At 66.4% G+C, this 27,133-nt stretch overlaps 1 protein-coding gene across 2 annotated transcripts; it reads left to right on the forward strand.

Annotated features, from left to right (window-relative positions):
• The first annotated feature begins 1,581 nt into the window (after positions 1–1,581).
• LZTS2 (leucine zipper tumor suppressor 2) lies at positions 1,582–27,061 on the forward strand. Of its 2 annotated transcripts, none has more exons than XM_074999276.1 (5): positions 1,582–1,638; positions 20,709–21,132; positions 21,669–22,250; positions 23,786–24,055; positions 25,198–27,061. In XM_074999276.1, the coding sequence occupies exons 2-5, from the start codon at positions 20,749–20,751 to the stop codon at positions 25,822–25,824; spliced, it is 1,863 nt and encodes a 620-aa protein (XP_074855377.1). In that variant the 5' UTR covers positions 1,582–1,638; positions 20,709–20,748; the 3' UTR covers positions 25,825–27,061. The 2 variants fall into 2 exon arrangements, with proteins under 2 accessions (XP_074855377.1, XP_074855376.1); XM_074999275.1 differs by lacking the exon at positions 1,582–1,638 and adding an exon at positions 12,286–12,347.
• Positions 27,062–27,133: the final 72 nt, after the last annotated feature.

Raw genomic sequence — 27,133 nt, forward strand, 5'->3', positions numbered from 1 at the left:
GAGCGGTAGGACTGATACGTGCAGGTCAGGCCTCATCCGTCTCATAAGTGTGGAGTGAAGTCTTCCTTTGGTGTTGGTAATGTGTGGAATAAATTCTGAACATCGTTTGTGCTCAAGGCTCAGAGCGACAGCAGGGGCTGGTGGTTGTTTTTCTCTCATGCAATACTCTAGGGAGGCAGGGACTTCTTTGCAGCCCAGACACAAGACCCCAGCCCCAAAGCTCTCACAACTCCTTGCATGTGTGTCAGGAGCCAGAGTCCCAAACCACCAGTGGCACACATGCAGCAGGCGCCCTAAACTGCAGCCACGTGCCTGCACAGCAGGTTATTTTGGTTTCTTGTAAACACTGCGTGGTCTTGCCGTACTTCCCAGAGGCAGCAGCCCGGAGCCGGGGCCAACTCCACTCACCATTGCCCATGCAAAGGCCGGGAGTCTGAGTCAGCAGTGTTCCCCGGTGGTGAGAACTCAGCAGCACCCTCCCTGCCCCGGAGCCGTACCAAATCTCGTGTGCCACGGAGGAGAAAGCCGCTGAGTTAGATGCACAGTTCGTGCCAAGTGGTGTATGTTTCTAGGCAGCACCTCCTTCCACCGGAAAGGGGAGACCAGGAATGCCACAGCCAGCCAGGTCCTCTCCCAGAGCTGTGGTCCCAGAGGGCACCTTGGTGCACCTGCGGCCAGTCCCCGGCCCGGAGGCTGCTGTGGCCTTGGCCTGATGGGCAGCAATCACTGCCAGGCTGTTCTTTTCCTACTGGGAATGCCCTGGCCCTATTCTACCCCAGTTCCTCTTTGGGCTGGGGGGGGCTGTCAGCTCTCATAAGCTAAGCAGGGTCAGGCAGGGTGCTGGTTGGAGAGGAGCCGGGTAACACCCTGGGGGCGCTGTGCCGGGGGAGCAGTGTAGATAAGGCAGCAGGGGGTGCTCTTGCTGAGCCCAGTGCGGGGGGGGGCTGTCCCCCCCAGTGTGTACTGCTCCCCAGGGGGATTGGCTGCGGGTGTGCCTCAGTGAGGCTGCTCTGCCCCCCAGCAGGCTGAAGAGGGGGGCACAGGGCTGCTGCCTGCAGCACAAGGCAGAGCTCCCCCATGCCCCCCAGTGAGGGGTAAAAGGCAGGAGCCAGACATCTCCTGATGGGTGGGGGGTGCAGCTCACCCCTCCCCCCCTCCCCAGGGGGCCCGAGCCAGCCTCTGCTGCCTCAGTGGCAAAGGGTCTGTCCATGGGCTGTGGGGCTGCCCCCCATGGGGAAAGCCCCGTGTCTGTGTGGGTAGGGGGGGAGGCAGGACACACTGTACAGCGCCTGGCACAGTGGGCGTGACTGGGCCGCCTCAGCGCTACCCTAATACACGTAATGAATGGGCGCGGCGGGATCCTACGGACTCTGCCCCTAAAGGGGCCCCAGGGGAGAGCTGAGGGGGCGGGGCCGGGTTGTCGCTGGGGCCCAGCTCCGGCCGTAGGGACCCCCCCATGCCGGGCCCCTCCCCAGCGGCGGCCCCTTGCCCGTACCCGACCGGCTGGGGGGGCTCGAGGGGGGCGGGCGGCGGCCGGGCGGGGCCTGCGCTGGGGGCCCGGCGGGGAGCGCGGGACGGGCGGGGCGATGGGAGCCAGCGGAGCCGCCCTGCGCCGGGCCGAGAGCGGAGTGCGGAGCCGTGAGTGGCGGGGTGGGGTGTGGGGGTGCGGAGTGAGGGGGAGATGTGGGGCGAGGGATGGGGAGTGGGGGGAGATGAGAGGCGGAGGGATGGGGAGTGGGGGAGATGTGGGACGGGGGAGATTGGGGTGGAGGGATGGGGAGTGGGGGAGATGTGGGATGGGGGAGATTGGGGTGGAGGGATGGGGAGTGGGGGAGATGTGGGGCAAAGGAGTGGGGAGGGGGGGAGATGTGGGGTGGAGGAGTGGAGTGTGGGGGGAGATGTGGGACAGGGGATGCAGAGTGAGAGGAGAAATGTGGGGCAGAGGGATGGGGAGTGGGGGGAGATGTGGGGCAGGGGAGATTGGGGTGGAGAGATGGGGAGTGGGGAGAGATGTGGGGCGGGGGAGATTGGGCTGGAGGGATGAGGAGTGGGGGGAGAAGTGGGGTGGAGAGTTGGGGAGTGAGGGGAGAAATGTGGGGCGGAGGGATGGGGAGTGGGGGGGAGATGTGGGGCAAAGGAGTGGGGAGGGGGGGAGATGTGGGGTGGAGGAGTGGAGCGTGGGGGGAGATGTGGGACAGGGGATGCAGAGTGAGAGGAGAAATGTGGGGCAGAGGGATGGGGAGTGGGGGGAGATGTGGGGCAGGGGAGATTGGGGTGGAGAGATGGGGAGTGGGGAGAGATGTGGGGCGGGGGAGATTGGGCTGGAGGGATGAGGAGTGGGGGGAGAAGTGGGGCAGAGAGATGGGGAGTGGGGGGAGATGTGGGGCGGAGGAGTGGAGAGTGAGGGGAGAAATGTGGGGCGGAGGGATGGGGAGTGGGGGGGAGATGTGGGGCGGGGGAGTGGGGGGGAGATGAGAGGTAGAGGGGTGGGGTGGAGGGATGGGGAGTGAGGGAGATGTGGGGCGGAGGGATGGGGAGTGAGGGGAGATGAGGGGGGAGGGATGGGGAGTGGGGGGAGAAATGTGGGGCGGAGGGATGGGGAGAGGGGGGAGATGTGGGGCGGAGGAGTGGGGGGAGATGAGAGGTGGAGGGATGGGGAGTGGGGGGAATGTGGGGCAGAGGGACATGTAATGTGGGGTGGTGGCATTTGGAAGGTGGGGGTGGGGGTGGGGAATGTGGGGCAGTGGCGTCGGGAAGGTGGGGTGGGGGTGGGGAATGTGGCGTCCAGAAGGTGCGGCAGTGGGGGACGTTGGGGTTTCGGGTGCGGGGCATGACTGGGCTCGTGTGGGGGGTCATGGAGGGGGCGAGCAGGCGTGGGGAGCCAGTACGTCCCTTTGCGGGGGCCCGGGTCTGTTGGGGTAGCGGCGTTGGGGCCGCAGTGACCAGCTGGGGGGTCACCGGGCTGGGAGGCTCCCCAGAGCATGGCCGGCTGATGGGGTTCACCGGAGGCCTTGGCTCTGCCTGGGCTTCACCCCACGCAGGGCCCTGGCCGCCCTTGGCCACCCCCAGAACCGGGCTGGGCGCGGGCTCTGCTCTCCTGCTCCCGCTTCCTTTGGCCCAGCTGCCCCGAGCTCCTGGCCCGTGCCGGGGCATAGGGTGTCTGTTCTGTCGGGGGGCGCCGCCTCCCTGCCCCACCTGCTCTAGGGCAGCTTGTGGGGCGCCAAGGGGGGTTCCGATCGGGGCTCGCTTCCAGGTTCTGGGCGCGTTGCTGCTGGCCGGACTGGAGCCCTGCCCCCGTGGGGTGAGGCCTGGGGCCTGCCCTGGGCTCTGGTTCCCCAGGGAGCTCGAGTGTCCCGGAGCAGAGCCCCTGGGTCCGGGGAGCATCGCCCCGAAGCTAAGCATGGGCGGCTACGGTGGGAAAGCACCCGGGGAGGGGGCTGGCGGGGCCCTGGAGGAGCTGGGGAAGGGGGTTCGGGGGGGGTGCTTCTGGAGGGGGCAGCTTTCCCCCTCTCCTCCCCTCCCTGGCTCGCTGCAGCTGCCCTGAGCTGGCCGGTCGGCTGCTCCGAGAGCTGTTCGCCGAGCGCGGTGTAACGTGGCTGGCTGGGATCGCGGCTGGGGCGGAAGGGGGGCAATGTGATTCGTGGGGGGGCAGGGGTGACCTGCCCCCAGCTGGAGGAGGGAAATCTCCCAGCCTGGCCTCGGGCTTCGCGCTTTGACCCGGCGAGGAAACCGCCCCACTTTCTGCCCTTGGGCCTGATCCAGAGCCAGCAGCCTTAGGGAGGTGCAGATGGCGGCGGGGGGGGGGGGGGGGGGCGGGGGAACGTGACTGGGTCCCCACGTGGGAACATGCACAGGGGATCCACCCCTCGGCACGCTCCCATTGGCCGGGCTGCGATGCTGGAGCCGGTGGCGTTGACTTGAAGTCCCAAGGGGTTTGTCAGGGCAGGGCCTGCCAGCTGATCTCAGCCGACTCGCTCCTGTGTGGACAAGCGGCGTTCCTTCCCTAGGGCTGGCTGCTGCCCGGGCTGGCGGTGGGCGCGTGGCTGCACGTGCAGCTTCCTGGGTACGAGCGTGAGACGAGGCCGAAAGGCAACCTTGTCCCTGCCCTGCGCCCAGTGGCGTTCACTTCCCTAGGGAAAACAGCGCCCGCCCCCCAGCTTGGCGGCTGGTCCGTTCCTGGCTGGGGCTGGGACCTGGCCTCCAGACTGGGCAGCGTGGGTGGGGAGTTTGAACGCAGAGCCCCGGGGGCTGGGTGTACTGCTGGGTGGGACCGCCGGCGTGTCGGCAACTCCTCAGCCGGGTGCAATACCTGGAGGTACAAAGTGGTGTGTGTGGGTGTGTGTGTGTGGGTGTGTTTGCACACGCACATTGACCATATGGCCATTGTCGCCGAGGTACGCACCTTTCCCAGACATGGCTGGCCCAGTAGCTCCAGGCAGAGCACAGCTGTGATCCCAGCAGGAAAAAGCCTTAGTTTCCCAGTGAAACAGACATGGTTCCACCCCGCTGTTGGGAGGCTGACCGGCCTCCTGTCAGCTCCACACGGCCTCCGCTGCCTCCAAAACGTCTTGGCAGCTGCAAAGCAGACCTGCCGGCTGCCTCGGATCCAGCCTGCCGCCTGGGCGGGCGTTCGTAGCCGTGCTGGTTGGAACTCGCTGGGCATTTCGCCTGCGCCCAGCTCGTGGTCGGGGTTAAAAGCTGGCTGACTGATAGGCCTCTCCGTGCAACAGGGTCCCGCGGGGATGAGTTCTCGGCCCTGCAGCAGGTTCTCAAGCTGTGCTCTCCGAGGGTACCCCTGGGGATCGCTGGGCCCTGCTGCTCAGCTCCTCCCCCTCTGCCTCAAAGCCTCTCGCTCCCTCTCCGTGCCTACTGCACCCTGAGTGTCCAGGGGTGCCGCGGGGCTCAGGCCGATGTCCTACCTGCCCTGTGCTGCCTCCCCTAGCAGTGGGTGGCACATCTCTGCAGTCCCTGGGAATCCTTGCACCAACCCTAGTTCCCCTGGGTTGGGAACCATGGCCAATGGGAGCTGCAGGGGTGGTGCCTGTGGGCGGGAGCAGCCCGCCGAGACCCCCAGGCCTGGCTCACCTAGGAGCTGCTGCCAGAGGGATGTGCCAGTGACTGGCTGGGTCCTGCATGCCTCCCCCCAGCTCTCTCAGAGCTTCACCCCCTCCTGCACCCCAACTCCCTCCTGCAGCCTGCACCCGCTTCTGCAGCCAAAGCCCTCTGCCTCCCCCTCCCCTGGAGAGCGGGTGAGGGCAGAGGGGGGATGGGGTCTGGGGGGAGGAGCTTGAAGAAGAGGTGGCTCATGGGTGTGGCCTTGGGGAAGAGGGCGGGGCAAATGGTTGAGTGGGCGGGGCTTGTGGCAGTCCCTGACTAATTTTAAATCGAAAGGAGAATCCTCAGCTGGGCAGCGTGAGACCCGCCGTCCTACCCCGGTTAGCCTCTGCCAGGGGCGTTTTCGTGCAGCTCTGTGGCGGGGGATGAAGGCTGGTGACCACACCTGTGGGTGCTCCTGGCCTGGAAGCCGGGGTCTGACAAGGATTTCAGGGTCACAGGGATGAATCGGCTGAGAGTTCTCGTGTGACTTGCAGCCAGAACAGCCAATGTGACCCTGGGATGGGTGAACCGGGAAGCCGCTGACGTAAGAGCGGAGAGGGGATTTTCCCTCTTGCTCGGGCACTGGTGGGATGGGTGCTGGGGTGTGCGCCCACTTCTGGGGTGTGCCGTTCCAGAAGGATGCTGATCAGTTGCAGAGGGGCCAGAGGTGAGGATGACAGGGTTAGCAAACCCGCCGGAGAGAGCCACGCCGGCTCTGCAGCCCAGCGCGGAAAGGGTCACTACCAGCCCCTGCTGGAGTGTGCTGGGAAGCAGGCCCATGTTTTGAGTGGTGAGAGGGTCTCCCCGGGTGGAACACATGGGAGGACACAAGTTGGCCCAGGCCTCCCTCCAGAACAAAGCCACAGGCAGGAAGGGAAAGGGCAGCGTTTCCAGTAAGCCAAGCGCTTGGACGCCTGCCCAGGGGAGACTCAGGTGCCTCTCAGCTGGTTAGCAGGGGACCCACAGCGAGCACCGTGTGTTTCTACGGGTGGTTCACATCCGCACACGCCTTGGCACACAACAAAATTTATACCACACACACGGAGAAAATGAGAGGGGACACTGGGAAAGGGGCTGGCCAGCAGCCAGCAGGGCCAGAGTCCCTGGGTTTCTGGCGGGGGGGGGGGGGGGGGGGCTAGTGGAGGGCGGGGCTGGTGCCTGCAACAGGAATCTGCACCCCCCACCCCGCATTCACCAGCAGTGGCGGGGAGGCGGCCCAGGTGGCCGCTCGTGGGAGGGGCCGAGTGCCCCTGCACTCACCATGGGAAGCAGACCCACACGGCCAGAGGAGCAGAGCCAGGTGGGGCTGTGGGGCTCTGCTACCCCCCCACTGCCAGCGCTGGCCCCCAGCCGTGCTTATCCCCTAGCCGCATGGCTGTGGGGAGGGGAAGGGAGCACAGCAGGGTAGGGAGGGGCAGAGTCTTAGGTAGAGGGGGGTTGTCCTGCCTCTTCCCTGGGTTGGGGGGCCCACATAGCCAGTGTCCCCCATGTTCCCCCCCACCCCGGAGTCTCCTAACAGCTCTGCTGGAGGAGTTCCCCTGGGGCAGGGCTCAGACTTGCTTAGCCCAGCCGGGGGATCAGTGAACTCCCCAGGCATTGACGGGGCCCCCCAGCCCCTCCCTGTCTTACGCTAACTTTCCAGGTGTGACCCAGCTGCACTTCTGCCCCAGAGGACAGCTGGAACATCCAGGCCCCCCTCGCCGTCTCCCGGCCCGGGGAGCTCTAGCTGAGAGGGAGGATCTGGCTGTGATGCCTTCTCCCCGGGGGAATTACTGTGTAAAGTCACAGAACCCAACTGTGTTTTGGCGCAGGCCAAGGAGGGATGGGACAGAAGTGCCCCAGAAACTAGCTGACCTTCTACCCATTTAACCCCCCGCTTGCAGTCCCAGGCAGAGGGACAAGCAATGACTGCAGAGCCCGGCAAGTTCAGCCATGTGCCGGGCGTTTCTAGAGAGCGGGAAAGGGAGCAGCAGAGAGTCCTGGGCCTGGTGTTTTCTCCTGGCTGCACAGCTGCAAGCCGGGGCTGGGCGCTGGGTGGATCGGGTCGGCCCTTGCCTGGCGGATCACCGAATGACACCCAAGCTGGATGTCGGTGGCGCCCAGCACCGGAGCTCCCTGCGCTAGGTGCTGTACAAACGAAAGACAGGTCCTGTGCCCGATTGCTCAGCTAGGAGGGCCTGGGGGTTTTGCAGCCGGGGGTGTGTGCGTAAGAAAGAGGAGGGCAGCTGGGGACTGCATGGCTGTGGAACTTAAGGTTTGCATCAGCTCCTGCAGGCGCCCTCCAGCAGGGCAAGGCGAAGCTGACCTCTGGCTCCTTGGCTTCTCTCTGAACTGTGCCCAGGCGTGGGCCGGCGGCCAAGGACGCGGTCGCTGTGCCCTGCAAGAGGAGGGCTCCCTCTCGCTCTCAGCGCCGGGGGGTGGATTGGCGAGGACATGGGGGGCAGAAATCGGCAGCCTTCTCAGGGCAGTGAGGAGGAATATTTACACTTTTCTGATGGAAAAAATCCGCTCTGCCCTTGACTCGGCTAGAGTCCCGGGGCCCCGAAAGGCCACCAGAGCCAGCTTCTTCTGTGTCAGTCCAGCCCTGCTCCCCTCCTGGGCTGTGAGTGATTCCCGCCCCTTCTGCCCACCCCACATTGGGCTCTTCCGCCTGGCCCAGGCGGGTTTCCCTGCGGGGTGGCTGGGTGGAGCAGCCGCTGCCCAGAGCGTGAATCTCCTCCACCGACAGTCATTCAGCCTCTCCGGTAGCCTCCTTTGCAAAGGCCCTGCCGCCTGCCCCTCTGGCCCCCTCCCAGCTGGTGCTGCTCCAGAGCCAGCGAAGGCCGAAGGCGTCAGACAGCTGGCGCCCAGGGGCCCTGCTGGGGACTGGACGGTGCTGGACCCCAGTGCCTGTGCAGGGCCAGCCCGAGGCGGGGATGTAGCATGGCCGGGAGCAGTGGCTGGCAGGCCTGTCACTGACCCCCTGGTGACTGGCTAGGGACACTCGACTGGGGAGTCGGGATGCAAAGGCACAGCTTGGGGGGGGGGCCCTTTCCCACAGCCAGCGGGGGGCTCTCAGGGCTCCCGGCTCTGCCACTGCCTGGCCCGTGCCTCAGTGCTATTGATAGTGCAGGTTGGGGCTGTGAAACTTTGTTTAGTGCCTGTGACCCGTCCGTGACTTTTGCTAAACACATCCCTGACTAAACGGTGGCCTTACCTGTGATGCTCACGCTGGATGTCAGGAACATGGGTAGGGTTATGGGGGGTGGCTAAGGGGGCTCTGGTGGAAAAGGGGAGGAGCAGCCTGCCCAGGGACCTGTCCCCAAGGTTTCTCTTTGCCATAATCTTTGCCTCCCTCACCCCCCTTACTTGTGCCTGGCCCCAGCACCAATAGGCCTGCGGAGTTTCTGGGGAGGGGGCCACCCCTGGGAGGTTTGGGGCCCCTGCTCTGCCTACGGCTGCATGAGGACTTGGGGGGCTGTGTCTGGTCGCGGGGGAGCGCCGGGGGAGAGGCAGGGTCTCCTTGGGGCACAGCCACGGAGCACCATGGTGGGATTAGCCTGGAGGGGAGGCTCCCCCCAGTTCCTTGGCTGGGCTGACTCTGCACATGGGGTGCAGCCGTGGGTCCGGCCAGCACCATGGGCTGGGGCTGAAGGGCAGCAGGTGTGATGGAGCCGGGGCTAGGCCATGTGGGGGCGGGGATGTGACAGCTCTGGGAACGCAGGGCTTGGGCGTCACAGCCCAGGGTAGGGCTGGCGTCCTGCTCTCCGGAATCCCATTTGAGCTAAAGGAGACTCCCCCTGCGGTGTCAGCAGTACAGGGTCTCTGACATGGTGGACCACTTCCGATTCCGGCTCCTTCCTGCCTGAAACAGTGCAAAGCTGCCAGGCGCCTGTGCCGAGGAGGGCACTGGAGAAGCTGGGGGGACGGGGAGCTTTGGTGCATTTGGAGCTGCCTGGTTTCTCGGGTTATGCTGTGCTGCGGGCTGCTGTCCTGATTGCTGAGCAGAGCACGGGCAGGGAGTGCCGGGGGAGGCGCTTGGGCAGTTATGACTCTGCGGAATAAACAACTTTTCTCTTGGCCTTTTGTGCCTTGCTGGGTGGTTTCCAAGGCCGGCGGAGAGCTGGGGCCGGTTGCAGAGCTGCCCGGCTTTGGCTCTGAACTGCTGTGGAGTGCAGATAAGAGACCCCCATTTCCCTGATTTCAGTGGCGCTGGGTCCAGACCCCTCTCCTGGGTTCTAAAGAGCCCAGCCCCCTGTGTCTGGTCAGTTTCCCCTGTCCCAGGGGGTTGGCTGGGTGGGCAAGTGCTGAGTTCTCTGGTTACCTTTCCCGGCCTGGAAGCTGGGCTCTGTGGGGCTCCGGAGCCTGTCCCCTCCTGCACTGGCTGGTGGCCCAGTAAAAGATGTTGCCTCCCCCATGGTGGCTGTGTGAGATCCGGGGCAGAACCCAACACCTTTTAGACAGGGGGAGTGCGTGTGGGCGAGGGAGGCCTGAGCCACGTACTCCCCTCTGTCCAATCCCCCCGCAGCCCACCGAGGAAACAGCCCTTGGCCCCCCTTTGGCGCCAGGGGCCTCCTTGCCCGCGTCAACCTGATCAGGTGCTCCTGACACACAGGGAAAGGGCTCCCCCGACGGGCGCATGGAAACCTCGTCAGGTGCAGAGCTCTTGAGCGGATGTGACTCCGCATCAGACACTCCCTGCTCTTTCCTGGCTCTGCGGGTCCCGCTGCCCTGGCGTTACCCCAGCCTTGGGCGTGAATCACCCGAAAGGCTGGAGGGAGGTGGCCGGCACAGGGGCCCTGGAGTCAGCGTTCCTCTAATTTTTCCTATCCGTGGGCAGAATAAATTTTGTTATGGGCACCGAGGCATGTCTAGATGCGCACCACCAATAGACAGGTTGCAGGGGCTCTGCTAATCAGCAGGGTGGCAGCTGAACCTCTCTCGGGCGGCTTATCAGGAACACTGTTTGGGCAGCAGGTACGAGGTCCCCGGGCTGGGTGTGTGGGGGGCTGCGTTTGCAAAGAGCTTCTTGGAGTTCTTTGGGGAAGGGTGGATGGTATCATTAAACTCCTGAGTGAACGGTGGTGTGGGGTCTTCCAGTTCTGTATCATGGGGGTGTCTGGGAGCCTCATTGATGTAGTCACCTTCATGGCCCAGACTCCACCTGAAGCTGACCCAGCTAGATGGCTCCATCAAGAGTGGCTGAATTTATAGCAGTAACGCCTCCTTCATATTTGTAAGTGGGAGGTAGGCAGTGCTGTGCTAGGGGCTGGGGCACTGGGAGACACATTTGCATGCCGGGAAGTCCTTGATTTTCCATTCGGGCATGAGACAGCTGCATCTACCGGCTTGTTGGCCAAGATGTCTAGGGAAGGTCGATCTCAGGTCCCTTCTGCGTAACATCTGGCACGAGGGGCTTGTTTTTAAAATCTCGTGTGGCCTGATCTGCTTTCCAAGCCCCCTGCTGGTTATAGCCTGACTGGGGCATAGGCCCCTGATGAGCATTCACCAGCCTTCCTCGTCCTGGGTGATCATTTCCAGTTCTGACCAGGTGTAGCCCATCTTTTCAGTGTCTGCCTGCAGGTGTTTCTTGGGCGCCCGCTTTTCCTTCTTCCTGGTGGGTTCCAACTTAAGGCTCACCTGCTGATGTTGGTGGTGGTTTTCTAAGGGCACGGCCAATCCATCCCCATCTTCTCCGCCTGATTTCTTCTTCGGCAGGAAGTTGGCGAGTCAGTTGCCACAGGTCTCGGTTGTTGATGGTGTATGGCCGGTGGATCTGGAGGCTTTTATGGAGGCCGTTATTGATAAACCTCTGGATTTTTTTGACAAGTCCTTTTGGTTGTTCACCAAGTTTTTGCTCTATACAGTTGGACTGATGCGATGTTGGAGCTGAATAACGTGATTGTCGGCTGAGTTCTGATCTGCTTAGAATTCCAGATGGTTTTCATGAGGAGAGAAGCTGTACTTGCATTCATAGCCTGATTGCATGAGGCCAAGCGAACGGTCCCGGGAGGGGCTGTGGGATGTAAGAGGTGGGAGGGAAGATGGCCTTGTCGTGGTGGACGTCTGTTTTCCTGGCTTCGCTGAGTTTCGCAGCGTCTCGCAGCAGTTTGGCGCAAAGGCAGCAGAGCAATGTTGGAACGAGAAGCCCTGGTGTTCCCATGCACCGCCTCACGGTATTCATCTGGGGAGCCACAAGCGGGTGACACAAGGTCCTGCAATCTGCCGGACAGTCCCGAATTGCCATGACAAGTCCCGCATTTGTGCAGGAATGCCCCAGCCAGCGGCAGCCCCAGCCGGAGATCCCACGGCTGGGGCCGGGGGCACATGGGACATTTGTGCGTCAATTTGTAGGACTTACGGAAATTCAGGGCGGGCCATGCGGCAACCCTAGTGACAACGGTCCCCCAGTCCCCTGATGTGCGCGGCAGGAGCCTGTTGGGGGGGGTCTCCCCTCTGAGGCAGGTGGGGTGACCCCAGTGTGGCTGTTCTCAGCTGAAGGGTGCGGGGCTTCCAGAGGGGGCCCACGTGTGTGGGGTGCTTCCTGCGTGTCCTCAGGCAAGTGCTTTGCCTCAGTTTCCCTGGTGGACCAAGGGGACATTAGCCCCGCTCCGCCCCCCTGCCCCGCCCCACCTGCCAGGTATGGTGGGGAGAGATCCCCCTGGGGCTGGCTGGGCAGCAGCGGGGGAGCTCATGGGGCAGAGTAGGGTGGTAGGGGGAGGGGGGGAGGGGCGGGGCTGGTGAGGGGTGCAGCTGTGGGCGGGGCCGACCTGCGCTGGGCGGGGCTTTTCAGTCAGGGGGTGGGGCGGGTCGGTGCAGAGCGTGGAACACCAGGGGGCCGGGCTGATCGGGACAGGGGGCGGGGCACAGCGGAGCGGGCTGTGGGCGGAGCGGAGCAGGGGGCGGGGCCGAGCGGAGCAGAGGAGGGGGCGGGAGGAACAGGGGGCGGGGCCGAGCTGAGCAGGGGAGGGGGCGGGAGGAGCAGGGGGCGGGGCCGAGCGGAGCAGAGGAGGGGGCGGGAGGAACAGGGGGCGGGGCCGAGCTGAGCAGGGGAGGGGGCGGGAGGAGCAGGGGGCGGGGCCGAGCGGAGCAGAGGAGGGGGCGGGAGGAACAGGGGGCGGGGCCGAGCTGAGCAGGGGAGGGGGCGGGAGGAGCAGGGGGAGGGGTCGAGCGGGCGGGGAGGGGCGGGGAGGGGCAGCGTCTGGCCGGGCCGAGCCGAGCCGAGCGTGGCGGGGCTGCCCGGGCTCCCGACATGGAGGCGGTGGGCGCAGGTGGGTGTGGGGCCCCGATCCCGCGGGGAGCCGCAGGCGGGGCGTCCCAGGCGGCGGGAGTCGGGCCGTGCCCCCCCCCCGGCCTGCCCAGCCCCCGTCCTGCCCTGCGCCCCTGGGCCCTGCGCAGTGGGGCGGGCGGGCCCGTTCCGGGGGCTCCCACGGCCGCGTGGGGCCCCTGGATGGCGGGGCTGCTGGAGTCCGGCCTTACCGCCGGGCTGGCCCACACAGAGTGTGTGTGTGGGGGTCCCAGGGGGCTGGGGGTCCGGTCTGGCCCGTACAGAGTGTGGGGGGTCCCGGGGGTTGGGGGCCGGTCTGGTCCGTACACAGTGGGGGCGTCCCGGGGGCTGGGGGTCCGGTCTGGTCCATACAGAGTGTGGAGGGGTCCCGGGGGCTGGAGGTGCTGGTCTGGCCCATACAGAGTGTGGAGGGGTCCCGGGGGCTGGGGTGCCGGTCTGGTCCATACAGAGTGTGGAGGGGTCCCGGGGGCTGGAGGTGCTGGTCTGGCCTGTACAGAGTGGGGCGCAGGTCCCAGGGGGCTGGGGGGCCGGTCTGGCCTGTACAGGGTGGGGGTGTCCCAGGGGCCTGGAGGTGCCATTCTGGTCCGTACAGAGTGGAGGGGGGTGTCTTAGGGGGCTGGAGGTGCCGGTCTGGTCCATACTAGGTGGGGGTGCCCCAGGGGGCTGGGGGGCCGGTCTGGTCCATACAGGGTGGGGGGCGGGGGTTGGGGGGCTGGTCTGGCCTGGCCCATACGGAGTGGGGGGTGGGTCCCAGGGGGCTGGGGGGCCGGTCTGGTCTGTACAAGCTTGGGGTGTCCCAGGGGGCTGGGGAGGCCGGTCTGGCCCATACAGAGTGGGGCGCAGGTCCCAGGGGGCTGGGGGGCCGGTCTGGCCTGTACAGGGTGGGGGTGTCCCAGGGGCCTGGAGGTGCCATTCTGGTCTGTACAGATTGGAGGGGGGTGTCCTAGGGGGCTGGAGGTGCCGGTTTGGTCTGTACTGGGTGGGGGTGTCCCGGGGGCTGGGGGGCCGGTCTGGTCCATACAGGGTGGGGGGCGGGGGCTGGTCTGTCCCGGCCCATACAGAGTGGGGGGTGGGGCTGGGGGGCTGGTCTGGTCCGTACAGGGTGGGGGTGTCCCAGGGGGCTGGAGGTGCTGGTCTGGCCCATACAGAGTGGGGCGCAGGTCCCAGGGGGCTGGGGGGCCGGTCTGGTCCATACTGGATGGGGGTGTCCTAGGGGGCTGGGGGTGCCAGGCAGTCATTGCATGGTGGGGGCCATGGGGCGACGGGGCTCCTGGCCCTGGGGTTGGCTGGGTCTGCTGTAGGCAGAGCACCATGCTGTTTAGCCATGGGGCTGGGCTCGGGCCTGTGGCTGTCTGTGCTTTGTAAGGCTCTTGGTGGCTGCCTGCCGCAGGGCTCCCTCCAGCCTCGCACCACCTGCTGGCACCGAGTGCCGGGGGGCGGTGTGCCAGAGCACCCATTGCCTCGCCCAGCCTGCTGGCTGCAGAGCCCCCAGGGCCCTGCACCTAGCTGGTGGGGTGGATGGCCCAGAGATAGCTCTGCCAGTCTTGTCGGTGTCTGGGCCGCTCACCACCAGAGGGCTGCCGGCTGGGCATGGGGTAGGGGTGGGGGAGACCCACATGGGGCTCAGGGGTAAGGCTGGGCTGAGCCTGAAAGCTGGGGCGGGGGTAGCTGTGGACAGCCTGCGGAGAAGCCCTGGCACTGGCCCCCAGAGGCCCAGGCTGGTCGCAGCATTGGTGGGGGGCGGGGGTGGGGCGGGGCGTCGTGTAAGTGGCTGACTTTGGGGGGTGCCAGACCTCTGCTCCCTTTTCTGATGCCTGGGAGCCAGGGCAGTGCTGCCTCGCGGGGGTGAGCTCAGCCCCGGTGGGTCTGGCTTGCCCGCTGGCAGCTGGGTTGTGGGGAGCCCTGTGCCAGGCACTGGTAGGGCTGAGTTGTCAGGGGCAGGCCCCCTGGGCCCTCCCCTCAGCAGCTGGCTGGGTGCCCGCTGGTGTGGGGGCGTGGCTGGAGCCGGTTCCAGCCCCTCTCCCAGCCATGGGTGCTGGGGGCCTTGGCAGCTGCAGAGCAGCCCCAGCTCCCACCGATGGCCCCCACTGGGGGCGGGGTCTGCAGGGTCCCCTTGGTGCAGGAGGATAGTGGAGGGGTCGGGGAAATGTCCCTGTGTCCCCTGCTCCCTGGGGAGCCCCTTCCCTGCCCATTGGCTCCGCACCCTTGGGACTCCCCCCCCCTCGGTCTGCCGGGAGGACCAGGCCCTGCGGGAGGGCTCTGGAGAAGTGGACCGTGGTATCCCCACCTTGGGCAGGGAGGCTGCCCCCCACAGGGCCCTTGGGGGGGCCCCTCGTGCAGAGCAGCAGCCGCCGAGCCTGGGCCTGGAACGTGCTGGGCTTTGTCTAACCAGCCGGGGGAAATAGGCCGCGGAGGGGAGGGGCACGTGGGCTGTGGGGGAGCCAGCTGCAGCCTCCCACTGGCCCACGTGCTCCTGCGGGGGGGCGCTGGGCCTGGGGGCCAGGGCGGCTGCACCATTCGCAGCCGGGCCTGGGAAGCTCCCAGCCAGATCCCGGCCTTCGGGCCCGTGTCTGGGCCAGCCCAGCCCAGCCGGCAGTGCTGGCATCCAGCCAGTGGCTCTGAGCTGAGCCTGACCCCGGCCAGCTCACAAGTGCCACGAGCTCGCAGGGTCTCTGGCTAGTAACTCGCCCGCTGAGTGCAGCCGCCTGCCCTGCCTGGCTCACCTCAGCAAGAGAGGCCGGGGGCTGGGGGTCGGGGCTGGGGGGCAGTGGCAGTCCGGGTGGGGAGGCGTGATGCAGGCTGGGGCAGCCAGGGGGTGTCTCGGCAGGCGTCTCTGCGCTCTACAGGCCCAGGGATGGCGATGGAGCCCAGATGCTCCTGTTGTATCAGCATCACTGAGTCTGTTCCAGGCCAGTGGGCTTCCACCTTGACGGCTGCAGCAGCTGCCTCCCCTGCCGTGGAGGGAGAGGAGGGGCTGTGGGAGGGGAGGTCTTGCCCTCCCCTCCTAGCTGGAGGAGACCCTGCCCAGGGCGGGCTGCAGGCTCCCAGCTAAGGCAGGAGCGTCCCATGGCTGGACAGACACAGCCAGGAGCAAAGCATGCTGGGCCAGGCTGAGGAGGACAGGCCAGGGGTTCGGGTCTGTGAGCCGGGGGGGTGGGGGCTCGTCTCTTAGGGCTAGAGCCCAGCATGGGGATCGACCAGCCCTGGCTGAGGGGGGAGCCAGTGTTCTGTGGCCTGGCACTGGGTAATGCAGCCCCTTTGACAGATGGGAAAACTGAGGCCCAGCCTCTAGGCCCCCGTACTCAGACATCCTGCCCCCGATCTCCCAGTGATTGAATGATTGCTGTCAGCCAGGCCCCAGCCCCCCAGACCTACATGCCAGCACCCCCTTGTGGGGCAAGCCGGGGCCATTCTTCTCTTGCATGGTTGGGCTGGAGTGGGGGTACAGCTGAGCGCTGGCCCCCTTGGGGGTGTGTGATTGGGGGGACACAGGCAGCAGGGGGCTGCAGTCAGGACTGGGGGTGCCATCTTCTGCCCCCTGCCTGGGAGCTGCCCCCCAGGAGCCTCCTATTTGCTGGGAGGGGGGAGGGGCTGATGTCAGGGTGAGCCCCTCCCCCAACTCTGAATGTGCAGTCTCTCTGGGGTGGGGCAGTGGGGTGCAGGACTGAGCTGGGGGTGGAAGGAACATGCCGGCTGCTTTCAGGAGTGGTGCAGGGCCAGGGCCGGGGTGAGCCTGCCTTAGCCCCATTGTGCCACTGCCCATGAGCTTCCTGGGGGAAAGGTGCCCAGTCGGAGCTCATGTCCTGAGCCCCTGTTTCAGCCCCAAGCCCCCTCCAGCACCCCAACCCCCACCCTGAGCCCCTTCCTGCACCCCAACCCCCCTTCTGCACCCCAAACCCTGCCGGGAGCCCCCTCCCACACCCCAACCCCCTCCTGCACCCCAACCCAGGGAAGGTGAATGAGGATGGAGGAGGGAACGAGCAGGTCAGGGCCTTGGAGTAGGGGTGAGGAAGGAGGCCAGGCCTAGGTGTCTGGGCTAAAAGGTTGGAGACCTCTGCTCTAACTCCTTATAGGGCCTGGCTCTACCCTCTCAGCCGCCCTCTCGAGGAAGGAAATGATAATCCCCATTTCACTGGTGGGGAAACTGAGGCAACCTCAGTGACTCACCCGAGGTCACATGGGGAGTCAGTGGCAGAGATGGGACTTGGAGCCTGGTCTCCCCTTGTCTCCCAGCCTCTCTCCTGTGTCCTTCTGTGTGGCCTGGTTGGTGTGTGGGCTGGGATGGAGCAGGGTGCTTTGGAATCTGAAGTAGGTCCTGCCCTGTGTTATCCCTGGGGCTGCCAACCCTGTGGGACATCCTGTCCTTGCGCCTTCCCTGGTCTTGGACACGGATGGGCTGTGAGGGGGTGGAAAGGTGCCCGAGGAGCTGCCCCGGGTGTGATGGGCTGGGGGGCTGTGTGCTGGGGGGCTGGAGGTGCTGGTCTGGCCCAGACAGGGTTAGTGGGGTGGAAAGGTGCCCGAGGAGCTGCCCCGGGTGTGATGGGCTCACGCACCCAGGTCCCAGGACTTGAATTGCGGTGGAAGGGGAAGTGGTTGTGCTGGACCCCTGGCAGCCCGGGAGTGAACCCAGCGAGCGGGCAGGAAACCAGCCACCCGGCGCAGCAGCAGCCCACCGGCAGCTGCCTGCCTGTGCCCGTGGAAAGCGCGGATCTGGGCTTTCCCGCCCGGGGCCCGGAGTGGTGTGTGCCCAGGCGCTGCCGGGCAAGGTGAGCGCAGCTGAGGCGGTGCTGGCCTGTTGCAGCAGCCTCGCACCCGCTTTTCCCAGCCATGCCGAAGGGGCCGAGCCGAGCTGATACTCGGCTCTATGTAGAGTCACGTGGCCCCCGTCCGTGGGTGTTCCTGGGTGCTAGCGAGCCGCTGTGCCGGGGCTGATTTGCTTGGAGGCGGATGAGGCAGCTCCGCGGACGTGAGGGTGGCAGGGCTGGGCTGTGCTCCTGCCTGCTGGATCCCAGGCTCTCGGGCACATCCCCAAAACTGAACCAGTTCCCCTGAACACCCTGTCACAGTGGGGGGTCACCCAGCCCTGCGCCCCAGCCACAGGCAGACGTGACTCTCGTTCGGCAGGGAGAACAGACCGGTTATGGGCTGACAGAAATCTAAGGTGGCTCAAGAAGTGCGGAGTCCTGCACCTGGGGTGGAAGAATCCCCAGTGTTGTTACAGGCTGGGGACCAACTGGCTCAGCAGCAGTACGATGGAAAGGGACCTGGGGTAATGGTGGATGAAAGGCTGGATATGAGTAGACAGTGTGGCCTTGTAGCCAAGAAGGCTTACAGCACACTAGGGTGCATTGGGAGGAGCATTCTCAGCAGATCTAGAGAAGTGGTTGTTCCCCTCTATTCAGCACTGGTGAGGCCACATCTGGAATATTGTGTCCAGTTTTGGGCCCCCCAGTATAGAAAGGATGTGGATGTGCTGGAGCAGGTTCAGCGAAGGGCAACAAAAATTATTAAGGGGCTGGAGCACAAGACCTATGAGGCTAGGTGGAGGGATTTGGGCTTGTTAGGTTTACAGAAGAGAAGACTGAGGGGTGATTTAATAGCAGCCTTCAACTTCCTGAAGGGGAGCTCTAAAGAGGATGGAGAGAAACTGTTCTCAGTGGTGACAGACGGCAGAACAAGGAGCAATGGTCTGAAGCTAAAGAGGGAGAGGAGTAGGTTGGATGTTAGGAAAAACTACTTCCCCAGGACGGTGGTGAAGCACTGGGATGTGTTGCCTAGAGAGGTGGTGGATTCTGCATCCCTCGATGTTCTTAAGTCCCGGCTGGACAAGGTCCTGGCTGGGATGACTTAGTGGGGTTGGCCTGCTTTAGGCAGGGCCTGGACTAGATGACCTCCCGAGGTCCTGTGATTCTATGACAGGGACACGGCGTGGAACAGAGGGGTCAGCTCAGGAACCAGCAGCCATCAGTACCGTCCAGCTTGGGGAGAGGGGCCCAGAGGGGTCCCAGAGCCAGGCCCTGGCCCCCTTCCTCCCTCTCCAGCCGGACCAGACTGCCCCACTCAGGCCCCTTCTCCCGCCGCTGTCCTGTTTCCCGGGGAAGGAGGGGTTCCCCTGTTTCCCAGGGGTCACCTGCTTGCCTAGGTAACAAAGAGCAGGGAGGGCCTGGCCTGCGTATGAGATGTCATCACACCCAACCCCCCTCCCCGCTACGCAGTGATGCTGTACCTGGGGAAACTGAGGCACGGCAGGGCACTAACGTCCTTATGCCCCCTCTTCCTACTCAGGCTGTTCCCCCCTGCTCCTGCCGGGGACAAGAGGACCCTGAGATCAGAGAGGCAGCAGGAGCCAAGATCTGGCGTCTGTGGCCAGGCCTGTCCGCAGGGGGTGGAGGCGGGCGTTGGGCTATCCCGGCAGGGCTGCTTCCAAGGGCTGCTCCGTGCCCGGGACAGGGGGGTCTGCTCAGACCATCACGGGTGCAAAGATCCGGGACCAGCCTGAATGGAGGGGCACTTGCTCAGTGACCCTGCCCCATGGCTTCGGGGTGGGGGTGGAGAGAGAGACAACCTTGCCAGGGGGAGGGATCTGACCTTGCCCCACAGCTGGCAGGGAGGGGAAAGCTGCCCCGGCCCCACGGCAGTATGATTTCTCTGAGTAGGGCGGCTGGCATGTGCCCCTGGTGTGGGACCCTCTGGCGGGCAGAGCAGAACCTCGACTCTCCCCAGAGCGCTGCAGAGAGCTGATGGGGGGGCAAGCAGAGGCCAAGGGCAGGTCGCCCAGAGGGGCCTGGAGGCTGCCAGTTCTGCCACCCTTATTGGCATCTCTACTGGCAGCACAGGCGGAGGGCAGCTGATACCTGGCTCCCAGTGGTGCCAGCGTTGGGGTCCTCTACCTGAGCCCTTCACTTGGCTCATGCTGGCCCCGGGTGCCCCCAGGGGGCGGCCGAGAGCGGCTCCCCTCCCAGGCCCTGGGCCCCCGTACCTGTCGGATCACTAGGTGGGAGCCGGCTGCAGCCTGGGCTGTGAGCGGGGGAGCCCCCGCTCTGGCTCTGTGCCTGGAGACCTCAGGGGGCCCCTTCGGCTGCCAGGACACTGGGCCCAGGCATGGTGGGGAGGGGCTGTCCAAGAACGGCTGGGGGGCAGAGTTGAGTGCAGAGGCCCCCATGGGTGATGCCAGCCCCGGCGCCACGCTCTGTAGGAAGGCGGCATTCTGGCTGGGCCTGCCCTGGCGAGCGGCCACGCTTTGCAGGGGCTCTGGCGTGGTCACAGTGCCGCCGGGGTGGTGGCTGGCGGCTGCCAGGCCCCTTGTCCAGCGAGGGGGCGTTCCCGGCGGCTTGGGGCCTGGGTCTTGTCAGCAGTTAGCTCGTAAGGGATTATGGGAGGTGGCCCTAGTCCAGGGCGGGTGCAGCTCTGACCTGTGGGGCTGGCTTTGGGTGCCCCCCCGGGCTAGCTGAGCCTGCACCGTGTGCGTCCTGTCTCCCGCAGTGCTGCAATGGGGTGGGGGTTGGGGGTTGAATTGTCCAAGGCCTGGGACTGCAGCGTGTGGGGCTCAGTGTGCAGGGAGTGGCTGGGGGTCTTCCCCTGGGCTTTGGTGCCCCCCACCCTGGCTCTGGTAGGGGCAGGAGTGCAGGGCCCGGGGACTGCAGATCCTCGGCCCCACTCCCATAGGGGCCCAGTGCTGGGCCCAGCTGGCACGTGGCTGCTCCGACCAGTGGGCAGTGAGAGAGGGGCTGGCGCTCACCAGCTGTTGGCATCTCTCTAGTGCCAGGGTGTCGGGGCAGCCCAGCCTCCGCCATGGCTGTGCCCTCGCCCTGCCCCCTCCCAGGCTCTGCTGGGCCCCTCACTTGGTGCTGCGGGGGGCGGGGGGGGGGGGCAGGATGTGGAGCTTGGGTTAATCCAGGGCTTGGGACCTCCTCCCTGAGCCCTCGGCCTGGTGAGCCCAGCCCTGGGTCCCCGCAGCTCTCCTGATGGGGGTTGGGGGTCGGTGATGGGTGAGTTTCCATGGCAGGTGTGTGGTGGGTACAGGTGATGTGGGGCAGGGGCGGGACACAGTGCCTGGCGGGGGGGTAGAGGGAGCAGCGGCCCTGTTGGAGGGCAGGCAGGAGAGGGAGACAGTGCCCTGATGCTGGGGAGAGTGGTGCCACGCCAGGAGGGCAGCTGTGGGGGACAGCTCCTGGCATGTGGGTGGGGGGGTGGTGCCAGGCTGGCTGGCGAGGTGGGGGGCGGTGGCACCAGGCCGGCGGGCGAGGAGGGCGGTGGTGCCAGGCCGGCAGGCGAAGGGGAGGGTGGCGGTGCCAGGCAAGGGGGCGGTGCCCCTCGCGTCTCAGAGCTGGTCTCTCTCCTGCAGGCTGGGTGCGAGGCCCCCCCCCGGCGGACCCCGCCGCGCCATGGCCATAGTGCAGACGCTGCCCGTCTCCATTGAGCCCGCTCCGGAGGCTGCAGCAGCACAGCTCCAGGCCGGCGCCTGCTCGCTCGCCTCTGCCCACGGCGCCATGGGCAGCGTCAGTAGCCTCATCTCCGGCCGCCCCTGCCACGAGCGGCCGTGCCCCTTCCGCCGGCTGCCCGGGCTGCCCCCCGCCGAGCCCTGCTCCGGCCCAGCCGCCGGGGGAGGCCTGAGCGCCAGTGAGGACCAGTGCCCCGACTGGGCCCAGGCCGTGTCTCCCATCAGCGCCTGCAGCGACGCCGAGGAGCTGCGGGACGATCGGGCCCCAGGTGCCAACATCCGGGGCCCTCCTCCCAGGCTGGTTCCCGTCTCCGGGCAGCTGGAGAAGGTGAGGGGGCGCCAGTGGCCGGGGTGGGGACCCTGCAGTCGTCCCATCTCCCACAGCGACTCACCTGACCCCTCAGCCCTGGGGTGGGAGGTTTGGCAAGGTCTTGACCCTTCTCCAGGCCTCAGGCTCCCTGCCCCCGCCCCCCCGAACGCCGCAGGGCTTACCTGGTGCACGCAGCGGTGGTACCACGGGGAGCGGAGGCAGAGGGTGGGCAGGTGGGTGGGCACCGCTCATGGGTCCTTAGCACAGCCCCGTGCCATTGTACAGTGTCTTATGGCCAGAGATCCCGAAGCACATGAGGAGATCAGACTCACTGTTGGGGAAACTGAGGCACAGAGTGAGGCGGTGACTTGCCCAAGGTCCCTCACCAGCAGGCCGGGGTCAACCTGGGTCTTAAGCCAGGGGTGCTGGGCTGCCACCTCCCTGCGAGCAGCATGAGGTGCCAGCTGTCCCGGCAGGGATGCTGGGTGTGAACGTGGGGCAGGGAATCGGGGTCCCCAGCCCGTCCTGCCCACAGTCTCCGCTCTGCATTTCAGAACGTCGAGAAGACCCTGATCCGCCCGACGGCGTTCAAGCCCGTGGTGCCCAAGGGCCGGAGCTCGGGGCCAGGCTGCGTGGGGCCGCGGGCCGGGGCGCTGTCCGAGAGCCAGGCCAGCCTCGCCCACCTCCTGGGGGGCACCGGCTCGGCCGCCGGCGAGAGGCACAACTCCCTGAGCTGCCGCCACAGCGCCCACTCGGGCACCCTGTCGGACTCGGGCCGGAACTCCCTCTCCAGCCTGCCCACCTACAGCACCGGCTGCAGCCAGCGCCCAGAGCCGGGCAGCGCCCCCGGGACCCACCTCAGCCTGGACAGTCACGGAGGGTACCCAGAACGGGGCCCTCGGGGCCTGCCCGGCCCCTCCAACTCGGACAGCGGGCGCTCCTCCTCCAGCAAGAGCTCAGGCTCCCTCAGCGGGCGGGGCCCCCCCTCCTCCGACGGCGGCTCCGGCGCCCACTCGCCCCTCGAGGGCGACGAGGCCCTGCTGCTCCGCGAGCTGGAGGAGAAGCTCCGGGAGCGCGAGGCTGAGCTGCAGCACCTGCGCCGGAGCCTGGAGGAGAACGAGGCGGCCATCTGCCAGGTACCCGCTGGGCAGGAGAGCCCGGCCCCCGCGCCCTGCCACCGCCAGCAGCTGGGGGGCTGGGGGAGGGGTCTGCAGGGGGCAGGGCATGTGGGGGGTTGGGGGAGGTATCTGTGAGGTGGGTGGGGGGCTGGGGGAGGGGTCTGCAGGGGGCAGGGCATGTGGGGGGTTGGGGGAGGTATCTGTGAGGTGGGTGGGGGGCTGGGGGAGGGGTCTGCAGGGGGGCAGGGCATCTGAGGGAGGGGTTTGTGACGTGGGTGGAGCGTGGGAGGCTGGGGGAGGGGTCTGCAGGGTGGATGGGGGATGGGTATGCGGGGGGCAGGGCATATGGGGGGCTGGGGGAGGTATCTGCGATGTGGGTGGGGTGTGAGGAGCGGGGGGAGGGACTGGGGTATGCGGTGGCAACTGGGAAGGGGAGAAGGGAGAGCTAGATGAGCAGAGAGTCCCAGGGGGGCAGGGGAAGTGTCCATATGGGTGAGGGGGTCAGTGTGTGAGGCGTCGAGAGGGAGGGGCAGGCCAGTATTTGGACCCCGGCGTCTGGGTGCCCTCCCCGGGGGCGCCACCGTAAATGCTCCCAGCGATCTGGGGCTCCCAGGGCGTCTGGACTGCCTGGAGCTGCCAGATCCTTGCCAGAGCAGTGCGGTGCCGGGGCACTGGGAAGGCCGGCTCTGCTTGTGGGGTCCCTGGGAAAGGGGCTGGCCCCATGTCCTCAGTGTGGGCAGGCAGCCCTGAAGACGACAACCCCAGGTGTGCCATGTGCCATTGCCTGAGCGGTGCAATGCATGCTGGGATCTCTGGTCTTGGTGAGGCGCATGGCTGCATGGGCTCAGGCTGGGGTGACCAAATGCAGGCTGGGAGCTGTAGTTTTGGAGCTCTCAGTAGTGTGGTCAATGCATGCTGGGAGCTGTAGTCTCAATGTGCGCCCTCTCCTCGCACTGAGGCTTGGGTGGCGCTGGGAGCTGTAGTCTGAGTGAACCATATACTGCCTTAGGCCTGGGTGATGCAGTGCATGCTGGGATATGTAGTCTCAGTGAGCCACACCTGATGTCTTCAAACCTCAGTGTTGCAATGCATGCTGGGAGCTGTAGTCTAGGGGAGCTGCATGGCTGCATGTGCTCAGTCCTGAGTGGTGCATTGCATACTGGGAGCTGTAGTCCCAGGGAGGCTCATTGACACAGGCTCCTGCCCTGGTGTTGCAGTGCATGCTGAGAACTGTAGTTTCAGGGAGCTGCACAGATGCATGTGCTCGGACCTGTGTTGCAATGTATGCTGGGAGCTGTAGTCTCAGGGAGCTGTATTGACAGGCTCCTGCCCCGGTGTTGCAGTGCATGCTGGGAATGGTAGTCTCAGGGAGCCTCATTGACACAGGCCCCTGCCTGGTGTTGCCATGTGTGCTGGGAGCTGCAGTGCGTGTAGGGCAGTCGCAGGGTTAGGGAGGGGATGGCTATGGTCAGGTGCAGCCAGTGGGCCTGCGGGGCAGTGTGTGGAGGCGGTGGCTGCGTGGGGCCCCTGGTGATGCTCTCCTCGCGCCCCAGGTGTACGAGGAGAAGCAGGTGCGCTGCGAGCAGGAGATGGAGCAGCTGCGGCAGAGCTGCGCCTCCCAGGTGAAGCAGGCGGCGCAGAAGGCCCAGCGCACGCAGCAGGTCCTGCAGCTGCAGATCTTCCAGCTGCAGCAGGAGAAGAAGCAGCTGCAGGAGGACTTTGCCCAGCTGCTGCAGGAGCGGGAGCTGCTGGAGAAGAAGTGCGCCTCCTTCGAGCGCGAGCAGACCGAGCTGGGGCCGCGGCTGGAGGAGACCAAGTGGGAGGTGAGCCGACCTGGGCCGTGCTGGCTTCTGTCTCTGGCAGTGTCTGTGGGCTGCCTCTTTTGGAGATCTGCCCTGTTCTCTGCCCGGGCTGGGCCAGGATGTGGACTTGGGGGTCCCTCCACCCAGAGCAGAGGCCGGATTGGCATAGAGGAGGGTGTCTGGGCCAGGCCTGGTGGTGGGGCCTGGCTCTGGCACGTCTTAGCAGCCAGGAGAACCCCTGGCATTTGCTGTGAGGGGGTCTCTAGGATCTAACCCCTCTCTGAGCAGGTCCCCGGCCAGCTGCCCCTTACGCTCTGTTGCGGTGGCTCGGCTCAGCTCAGCTCACGGGGTGGGGCTGGAGCTATGGGGCTGGTTCCATAGGCTGCCCCGGTGTCCCCTGCCCGTTGGAGGGGCGCAGACCCACTCGCCTCCCCTGGCTTGTGAGGCTTTCCAGGGACTGGTGGGTTGAGCTGTGGTTCTGGCTCTCGTTGCTGCTCCCTGCGGGGGGGCTCCGAGTTCTCTGGGGCATCTGGTGTCGAGAGTGCTGGTGCATGGGCTGGTCTGCTGGGAGCTCAGGTCATCCTCTTGGGGGAACCCCAGTGTAGGACCATCGGCCATTGGCAAACATAGCTTAGGGGAAGGCTTCTGCCCTGGGGGGCTTCCCCAGTGGGTGGGAAGGGGCAACACTTGGCTTAGGTAGCCCTCTTGATTGGTTGTGTGGGTGGCATTGTGGGGGCCTCCCCTTTGGGGGAAGGGGCAGGGCCGAGCTGGGGCAGCCCCATTGGTGGTAGGGTGGAGTTCCGGGGACCACCTCTAGGGGAGGAGGCGGGGCCTGGCTGGGACAGCCCCATTGGTGGTAGGGTGGGGTTCTGGGGATCACATCTCGGGGAGGAGGCGGGGCTTGGCTCAGACGCCCCATTGGTGGAAGGGCGGAGTTCCAGGGACCACCTCTTGGGGAGGAGGCGGGGCTTGGCTCAAGCACCCCATTGGTGGCAGGGCAGAGTTCAGGGGCCCAGCTCTTTGGGCAGGGGCGGAGCCTGGCTCAGCTCAGGCGCCTCATTGGTGGGTAGGAGGTTCAGGGGGCTGCCCGGTGGGTTAGGGGGCCTTGGCCCTGGCGGGGTGGGGCCGGCCCAGGCTCTGACCCCCCCCCCCCCCACCCCCAGGTGTGCCAGAAGTCGGGCGAGATCTCCCTGCTGAAGCAGCAGCTGAAGGAGTCGCAGGCGGAGCTGGCGCAGCGGGGCGCGGAGCTGCTGCTGCTGCGGACCCAGCTGCGGGAGGTGCGGGCGGCGCGGCAGGCGGGCGAGGAGCAGGCGCTGGGGCTGCAGGAGGCGGCGCGCGCCCGGGCGCTGGAGCTGGAGGCGTGCGCCAGTGAGCTGCAGCGGCGCGCGAGCGAGGCTGAGCTGCTGCGGGAGAAGCTGGGCCGGCTGGAGCAGGAGGCGGCTGGGCTGCGGGGGGCGCGGCGCCCGCCCCGCTGCCCGGAGCCGCCCGAGCCCAGCCTGCTGTGGGCCAGTGACGAGGCCAAGGGGCTGCAGGCCGAGCTGCTGCAGGAGCGCCGGCGGGGGCGGGAGCAGTGGGCTGCCTTCGAGGCAGAGCGGCTCACCTGGCTGGGCGAGAAGGACCAGGTGATCACCTACCAGAAGCAGCTGCAGCACAACTACATCAGGATGTACCGGCGCAACCGGGAACTGGAGCACCAGCTGCGGCAGCTGAGCCTGGAGCTGCAGGGCCGCCGGCTGGCCGGGCGCGGGGCCGAGCTCTGCTTCGAGGAGATCGCCGCCACCGAGATCTGAGCCGGGTGCCCCCGGGGGAGGCTGCACCCGTGGCTGGTCCATGGGAGGGGGGCTGGGTCCCTGGCTGCCAGAGCCTGAGCTGTCTGGTGAGGCTCCTGGGTGCGGTGCCGAAGCTGAGAGGGGCTCGCCGGGGGATTGCTCGGCACAGTCAGGCTCCCCTTGGAAACCAGCAGTGGCTGCGTCGCCAGCCAGGGCATGGGGCGAAGACCGAGGAAGGGACGTGCCCTGCAGCTGAGACCTGAGCTGTGCCCTGGGCCTGCCCCGTTCTGCTTTCTGGAGGCAGTCCCCATGCCTGGCATCCCCCGCCTGGAGCCCGTGGTCTGGTGCCTGTGTTGTGCCCCGAGTGATACTGCCTCTTTCCATTCCAACCCCCTGGGTTTGTGGGATCCGGTTCCTGTGCCGTCCAAATGTACTCTATTTTTGTAGGACCTACAGAAAGGGGTCTGCGCGGTTCATCAGCCAGCGGTGGTTCCACTGCCCCACCTTTAGCTGTGCCCTGCCACCAGCCCAGCTGCGCTTTGCCCCCCCCCCGCAGGCCTGGCACCAGCCTGGCTTTGCCCCTCGCCCCTGGCTGAGTGTCTGTCTCTGCCTGGCATGTCCCCTGCTGGCCCTGGCCTTGCTCCCCTGGGCCCGGCAGGGGCAGCCGGAGGGCGGGAGAGGGCAGGGCCGGGTGGGCAGAGGCTGAGCTCCTCAGCTGCTCTGGGGACGGTGCCTGGGGCCAGGCGGGGATTTGGTTAGACTGGGGTGTTTGCCTGCGGCCCGCTGGCACTGGGCGAGGCCCTGGCCCAGCTCCAGCCCTGCCTGGGGCCCACGCAGCAGCAGATGGCCCCTCCTGCGTCCCATGGAGTGTGGGGGGCAGTGGTGGGCCAGGCTCCCACCAGCGTTTGGCCCCTGTGCCCCTCCTGGGGCTTGCTTGTGCCACGTGGCTCCGAGCTGTGGGCACCGCCCTCCCCAGAGATGCCAGGGAAGCTGGAGTGCCAGGCCGGGGGGGGGCGCCTGCCCCCCTGGGGTTCCGCCCCAGCCCCATCTGCCTGCCAGAAGGGCGTCTGTGTGCCCAGCAGGGGCAGCACTAGCCCCCAGGAATGTCTCTGCTGCATCCCCTCCTCCCACCCGGGCAGCGCCAGCCCCCTGGTTTGGTTTCCGCTTTATTTCCCAGCGTGTCTGATTCTCAGCCTGGGTCTCTTTCTTGTACAAAGCAAGAGGAAAGTGCTAATAAACCCCCACCCCCTTTGTAAGAGCTGCGGCACCTGTGTGTTGGGGGAGGGCTGGGGGTACCCCCAAGAGCCTTTGCCCTGCACCATGCCAGGCC

This window comes from Carettochelys insculpta, chromosome 7 (assembly GCF_033958435.1).
Source record: "Carettochelys insculpta isolate YL-2023 chromosome 7, ASM3395843v1, whole genome shotgun sequence".
Classification (NCBI taxonomy): domain Eukaryota; kingdom Metazoa; phylum Chordata; order Testudines; family Carettochelyidae; genus Carettochelys; species Carettochelys insculpta.

Excerpts from the sequence above, each read along its gene's own strand:
- LZTS2 (XM_074999276.1), top strand. The coding sequence starts at position 20,749 with ATGGCCATAGTGCAGACGCTGCCCGTCTCCATTGAGCCCGCTCCGGAG. Across the intron at positions 21,133-21,668 it reads TCTCCGGGCAGCTGGAGAAG|AACGTCGAGAAGACCCTGAT; the intron begins GTGAGGGGGCGC and ends TCTGCATTTCAG. Across the intron at positions 24,056-25,197 it reads TGGAGGAGACCAAGTGGGAG|GTGTGCCAGAAGTCGGGCGA; the intron begins GTGAGCCGACCT and ends CCCCACCCCCAG.